Source organism: Phoenix dactylifera, chromosome 16 (genome assembly GCF_051530095.1).
Source record: "Phoenix dactylifera cultivar Ajwa chromosome 16, Ajwa_hap1_PhDact_Kaust_v1.1, whole genome shotgun sequence".
NCBI lineage: Eukaryota > Viridiplantae > Streptophyta > Magnoliopsida > Arecales > Arecaceae > Phoenix > Phoenix dactylifera.
In genome coordinates, this window is record NC_143205.1 from 1211422 (window position 1) to 1218939 (window position 7518).

The window sequence follows — 7518 nt, forward strand, 5'->3', positions numbered from 1 at the left end:
ATGCCCTTATTCCTCTCTCCTCCTATCCCTCCCTTTCGCTCTTCCCTCCAAAACCGCTCCTTTGTCCTCCTCGGTTCCCACCCTCCAAACCCCCACCTTTCCGCAGGACCAGACGGCGGGGATCCGATGGCCATCATGCCCCCACCACCTCGGAGCCACCAGAGCAGCACCGGCGGCGACGGCGACCTCCAGCCGGCGGAGCCCGACACCTTGGAGGCCCACACCACCTGGTACGAGTCCTCCTCCTCCCCGGCGCCCCCGCCCAAGAAGCCTTCTTCTTCTTCTTCTTCTTCTTCTTCCGATTCCCATGACCGCCCCGTCCGCGTCTTCGCCGATGGAATCTACGATCTCTTCCACTTCGGCCACGCTCGCGCCCTCGAGCAGGCCAAGAATTTGTGAGCTTTCTGACCCTTAAGAACTCTCGATCTTTTCACTTTTATACCAATCTCTCGGTGTTTGATTTATGAACCGGGTGCGGATTTCTGGGAATGATGGAAATCGCTGTTGAGTTGGTTAACGATTCCAAAGATCTGATCTTCTTGATCTACCATAGAGTAAATATCTTGGGTTTATGATCAGGGTGGTAAATTCTGATGGAAAATGATTAGAATTCCATTTTTTTGGAGGTGCATTATGAGGATTGAAAAAAGATTATCGCCAAAAGCTCTTCCATGAATTGAAGGACTTGTTGATGGATTATTTTTGTTTCTTTGAGGGCTTTCTTGTTGAGAGAGTATTGGTTATGAGGATGTTTTCGATTAATTAAACACATAGATCAGAATTCTTCTTTCTCCCTAGATTCTATATTCTCTTCTGGGGCAATGCTGCAAAGCATTAGACCACGCAGGATATCATAGGTGTCCACATCACCAATTATAAGAAGAACTTTTATCATTTGATAAGTTTATGTAGAAGACCAGCTCCATTTATGATTACCGCTTACAATGAGTTTGTTATGATTGCTACCCGAATTTCTTCTTACAAAAATTTTTTGGTTTCATTTTTTTTCTTGTTATTTTTGGAGCTTTCAGGTGAAGAAAGTGCTTGGTTATGTACGGTCAAACCGGTGAAGAAGAGAATTGTTTATTTTAAGGACTAAGACCAGAAACATTACATGTGTTAATTCAAAGTATTCATCAAATAGTAATCAAGGACATACTGAATGGAGAAAAATGCTGAAACTGTGTATGGAATCTTTCGTGGATAATCTGTGACTGTTGAGTTGGAAAATAGTTTTTTCTTTTAACCACTAACAGTAATTTAATGGTTTTGATTCTATGCTTTAAGAAATTAAAGATATTGAATGGATGTCTTGCAATTATGATCAGTGCTTTAAATTTTGGTGAGGGCTGAATGGAATTCAAGGTCAAAGCCACATGCACTAAAATTTTGATATACTTTATAGAATTTTGAGCATATTAGGGTTTCATTTTTTGATAATCAAGTAAGCTTATATCTATATCTATATCTATATATATAGAGGGAGAGAGAGAGAGAGCCAAATTGGGCTACATTTGAGTGGATCTCCACTCAGACCCAACCAGATCAAGATTGGACGATGGAGGTCCTACGTTGATGATCCAAGTTGTTATATTTAATCTACTACCTCTAGGTTGTTTAGATACAAAAAATCATGTGATTTAGAGCATTTAGCTTGTGCATCAAGCGATCCCAAAATGGATAGTCTAAATAACATTAAATTATATATATATTTGATCACTTGATGCATAAGCTAGAGGTCTTCAAATCGCATGATTTTTAGTATGTAAGCTATTTAAAGGTGGTAAATCACATCCAACGGCTTAGATCATCGATGTGGGATCTCTATTGTCCAATGTAGACTTAATCGAATCTGATAGAGATCTGTTCAAGTGTAGCCAAGTCTAGCTCTATGGATATGTATATATACCTGTGTGTGTGATTGTGTATACATATATGTATATATGTATATACGGATATACATATGTACATGTATATATGTATATACGGATATACGTATGCACATGTATATATGTATATGTGTATATAGCTATATAATTTTCCCTTCTTTTCAGGATTTTAGTTACAAGGTATTTGATGCTGTGATTTTTCCTTGATACCAATGCATAAGTGTCTCTATTCTTTTTTCTAGGAAATTTGTTGCATGGCATATTATAGATGGCAACATCACCAGTTATATGAGCTTATATTTTGATATTATCTTTAATTGTCTTTCTTAACAAGTTAAAGTGTTTCTTCATGTTCAATTTTTGGGTTTTGGAGGAAAGATCAAAGTTGACATGGTCAAAAATTGATTAATAACTGATTGAATTAGAAGTTCAAGAATATGGCTTGGAAATTCTGTTTCTATTGGTAAAAGTTGGAAATCTTTTTGGATGACAGGAAATATCAAAAATGTCTAGGGAAATTTCAGAATATATTCTCTCTTGTTATGCAGGTGCTGTCTAATGCTGTGACTTGTATCTGAGTTATTCAAAACATGCAAACAGATTCCACAATGAGGAAATGAGAGTTCAAACTTAAAGAACATGTATGAAAAACCTCCATGAATTCACAAGTAAAACATGCTACCAACATATCTATGGATAGAAGTGTAGTTTATATCATGAAATTTATGTAAAAATAGGTATCTGGTGAGACTATGCGAATCTTTATGCTGCATCTTCTTTATTGAGTCATGATGAATGTTTTGACTTTATGAATTGTCTGAGTATACATGTCTTTAACTTATTCTTGTTATATGTTAAGCCTCATGGTCAGAACATTTTATGTTTCTGAATTTTGAATATTACGTCACCCTCTGTCATGTGTACAATCTGGCTCTTTTATGAGTTCCCATAGCTTTTATTTAATTCTTGTATCTGATTTTTATGTAAAACAATGGATGTATCTGTCCTGAAGTGGCACAAATGAATGTCTTTCAGGTTCCCTAATGCCTATTTACTAGTTGGGTGCTGCAGTGATGAAATTACTCATAGATACAAAGGAAAAACTGTCATGACGGAAGCTGAGCGTTATGAGTCACTACGCCACTGCAAGTATGTAGTGCCCTTGTTTGCTCAAACATTTATGTTATATTTGTGTAGGTATGAAACTAATGTAGAGGTGTCTCATATGCTTGCTGAATTCCTAATCCTTTTAACCATTACGTTATACTGTTCTTTGCTCTGGGCAGTGCCACTGCTTCTTCTTGCAGACATGATCTATTTGTAATTTCTAATTTGTTTACTTGTATATGTTTTGTTTTTGGTAGCTGACATGAAATTAAGTATTATTGATTATGTTTCATTGTAATTTCATTTGAAAAGTACTTATGAAACAACAAGAGTTAATATATATGGAAAGTGTAAATTATGAATATAATAATTGTATCCAGGGAAAGGCACCATAAGAGAGGATAAAGCACATGATAAAACTGTTAGATGTATATATTTTGTAGATAAGAACTTTCTTTTGGGCTGTATGCTCCTGGTTGTATAACCACCTTGTATATGTATAGCACAGCCTTTTGCCAATACATGAATATAGAGAATTGTCCAAAACTCTATTCTCAGCTTGATTCCAAACAACACAAATTGTTGAAAATGGCTTTGCATGTGCACTGAAGTCCAAAGCTATTATGCAGAATATGAAATCTTGTAAAAAAATCGAAGAACTGCAAAAGAGGAAGAGGGGACTGAAGAAGAAGGTGGTTCATGGTACTGAGTTATGATTTGAAGAGATGTGGCTTTCTGTTATTATTTGCAGGCCTAGCTTTTCAGACATTCATCAGTTAATATGCAAAAATGGAGAGTTTATTTTATGTTTGTTCTGTTGTACTAAACTTTCTATTGCTTATCTTTGTTTTTGCTGCTAAGATTGTTTCATTCTTATGATAGGTGGGTTGATGAAGTTATTCCTGATGCTCCATGGGTCATTACCCAAGAGTTCATTGACAAGCACAAAATAGACTATGTGGCTCATGACTCCCTACCGTAAGATCAAGTAGCACAAATTTATTCGAAGTTTTATTACTATAACTCCTGATTGCTTCTAATTGCTTACATTGGTGGCTTATAGACTTGGTTCCACTTGCCAATACATCATGCAGTGACCAGGCCAGAACCTTGATTCACCTTAACTGGATATTGAATATTTTCATATCACTAGAACCAATCAAATTGTCAATGTTGCCTAAGCATTTTTGGCCATCTAAAACTTAATTACTAGCAGAAGATTAGACTTGTCAAATCATGACAGAACTATGGGCACCGTCATTTCATAAGGTTATGCATGATCAAGCCTCCTTGTCTCCACCTACAGGATAAAAGATGATTTGTGCTCTATATACCTACAAAAGTCTTTGTTGTGCATTGCCTTCCTTTATCTGGAGCTTTGTGTTTTATTATTTTCCTACTCATCTTTCTTTTACCATGGCCTTTGTAGATATGCTGATGCTAGTGGAGCTGGTAAAGATGTCTATGAGTTTGTTAGTTTCTCATTCTGAAACTTCTAGAATACGATTGGTTTGATTATTCCTTCTCTTTCATGGGTTGCTCAAAATGATGTTGCATGCAGGTCAAAGCAATTGGAAAATTTAAAGAAACAAAGCGTACAGATGGCATTTCAACATCAGATATAATCATGAGGATTGTTAAAGACTACAATGAATATGTGATGCGAAATTTAGCTCGTGGATACACAAGGAAGGACCTCGGTGTGAGCTATGTGAAGGCATGGATATTTAGGCATACATGTTTACTTTCCAGTAACAAGTTAGAGGCTTAGCTATTCAACATTGTTGCAGATATCTTTTATCCTCATCTTTTCCACCTAAGTTTCACTTGCATATTTTGAGTCAAATCACTTTTGTTTGTTGCTATCAGGAGAAGCAATTGCTAGTGAACATGGGAATAACAAAATTGCGCGAGAAAGTGAAGGAACATCAGGAAAAGGTAGGCAAGAATGTTGTAGATGTTATGTTAGAGTTGTTAGATGCATGTTATTTGTTTGTGATAGTCAATGGCACCAATATTTATGATTACTGGGTTATTAATTTTTTGTCAGCTAAAATTGTTTATCATGCTGGCTAATGTGACGTGATATGAATAACATAGTACATACATAATCAAAACTATCTTACTGTGTTTATCATGCTGGCTAAGTATGCGATAGGAATGATGTTATTTTTACTGTGTTTATCCCTGCAAAGATATCCGTCTTTTGATTCTTATCTACTTAGTGCTTCCACTTAATTTTTCAATATATTGCGATGCAGAAACCTGTCATCTACAAGGTTTTTGTAAACTCTTCTGTTCTTGATACTACAACTGCAAAAAGTTTCTTATCTGCATGAATATTCCAGAAAACCTGAAATTAAGTATATTCTTTTATAAAAGATCCTCTCAAAAAACCTAATGTATACCATAAATTTTGATCCTTGAGATCCTTTTCTGCAACAATTTTGTATTAGATCCATTTGAAGTTCCTTCTCACAAGAGTATCTTTTTTGATCAAAGTTCTGTCCTGTACTACAAATAATGCAAATGCCATCTCTTTTCTCTTTATATCTTATATCCTTCCGGCGACATGACTTTAGGCTTCAATATAGTCAATAAGGTTGCTTCCCTAGCAGCAATAATGTAGGTGGTATTTCAGAGTAGGTAGTGGAAAATAACCATTTTCTTTTTGTCTTGTGTACTAGATAGTTGACTCCTATAGTTCTTATTCTTATTCGGAGGATTATTTCAAAATGTGGAGTTCATGACCATTCTTATGAAACTTCATCATGCAGTTACATACAGTGGCAAAGACAGCGGGGACGCATCACAGTGAGTGGGTGGAAAATGCAGACCGCTGGGTTGCAGGCTTTCTCGAGAAGTTTGAGGAAGGGTGTCACATTATGGTAAGTCATTGGAGTTCATGCCCATAATGTCTTAAGCACTGTTGAGAAATCTATATTAATTTAAAAGCAGAAACTTGTTACCCATTCTCTATCATTTTTAATCTATGAGCCAGATATAGATAGCCGACCATCTGTTCATTTTCCTGATAAAATTCAGCAGTGGATTCTGGTATTTCATTGACAGGAAACTGCAATTAAAGATCGGATTCAGGAGGGATTGAAGAGGCAGTCAAGCAAATAAAGGAGTAGCCTTCTGGAAGAATCAATAGCCTCAAGAGGTTCTCTTTGAAATTAATCCTTACCCACAGGAAAAGTTAAGAACTGAGATGTGGGTAGTGTGGTGGCTATTTTTTGTTCTCGTTTTCTTTTTATACGTTGTTCTATCCCCCTGCAATATCAGCCTGTCAGGTGGGATCAGCATCATCCATCAAATAATGGAGCAGCTGGTGCTGCTGTTGTTGCCAATTCCATCCTTTGCCTTGGTGTGCTACCACTGCTAAAGCAGTAGGATAGATGACTTATCTCACATGTTCATCCAAGCAGAAAATAATGCATTGTTGATTATTTTATTTTCTTTTTTTTATTGGTTTGTGTTATGGCCACTTTTTTTTTTTTTCTTGTGTGCCTGTTCAGTGTGATGCTTATCATGGATCGATATTTTTATTGGTTCTATCCCCCCTCAAGCTTGGAATGTTGGCAAAGTTCTTTGGAGGGTTGATGTCGAATTGACATTTTCTGGTGCCCTGAAGATTTTCTGTGGCCAGTTGCTGACCCCATTTTTGTGGGATAAGACTACAGAAAACAAGCCCTGGACAACTATTCAGGGCTTCAGTAGTCAAAACTTTCCATGGAATTATGAACCACTGTATGATCACATATTCTATAAAAAAATATGCAGGATTCTGGACAATTTATTCCTGTAGAAAACAGGCTTCTGGGCTTTTCCCTTCCCACTTCTGCATCATACCTAAGTTAACTAACGTTGGTTCTTGGTGTTTTTGTAAACTGTTGCTGATAAACTGAGCTCAAATTTCAAAGTCTTCTGCCGTGCAGGATGGTTTCGAGCAATCTTGCCGTCTCAGCAGGTTTCCATCATCATAAGTGTAATAATCTATCGGTCGATATCCTTAATGGTTTGTCTTAAAGCAGACCTGAGAAAAGAATGAAAAATTGGACTCTTCTGAAAAAAGTTGACGTTATTTCAATTGAAAGAGCAAGCATGGGAAAAGGGCAAGACAATTTTTTTAAAACCTACCCATGGTCCCATTCTCTTTTAATTAATCCTGTAACCAACCTATGATCTTGTAGGCAGTATAGGCCTATTGTCAATTGCAATGATGTTATGTAGGTCCATATATATTACTCAAAGAAAAGAGTAAATACCGACAAAAAATTACGAGAAAATATACTAATAAAAAGATAGGTTTTGTGCTACAGAGAGGCATTGGAAAAGGATGCGAGGAAGGGAATGATCAATTTTCTGAGAATGATAAGTGGCAACTACCATTGCAAGCATGCCAAAGAAATAAGGCTTCATGTTAATTTCTTTCAGCCTTTTAAGTTGTACAGGCCTCTCTGTTATTGAAAACCCTATTTACTCCTTTGAAACTTGTTTTAAGGACCATGAATGACAG

The 7518-nt window shown here is 36.5% G+C and overlaps 1 protein-coding gene across 1 annotated transcript; it reads left to right on the forward strand.

Annotated features, from left to right (window-relative positions):
- Positions 1 to 6453, forward strand: LOC103723866 (choline-phosphate cytidylyltransferase 2-like). Its single transcript, XM_008814939.6, has 8 exons — positions 1 to 395; positions 2925 to 3038; positions 3879 to 3974; positions 4426 to 4468; positions 4558 to 4713; positions 4866 to 4934; positions 5774 to 5884; positions 6069 to 6453. Exons 1-8 carry the CDS (start codon positions 1 to 3, stop codon positions 6123 to 6125), a joined length of 1041 nt encoding a protein of 346 aa, XP_008813161.4. The 3' UTR covers positions 6126 to 6453.
- Positions 6454 to 7518: the final 1065 nt, after the last annotated feature.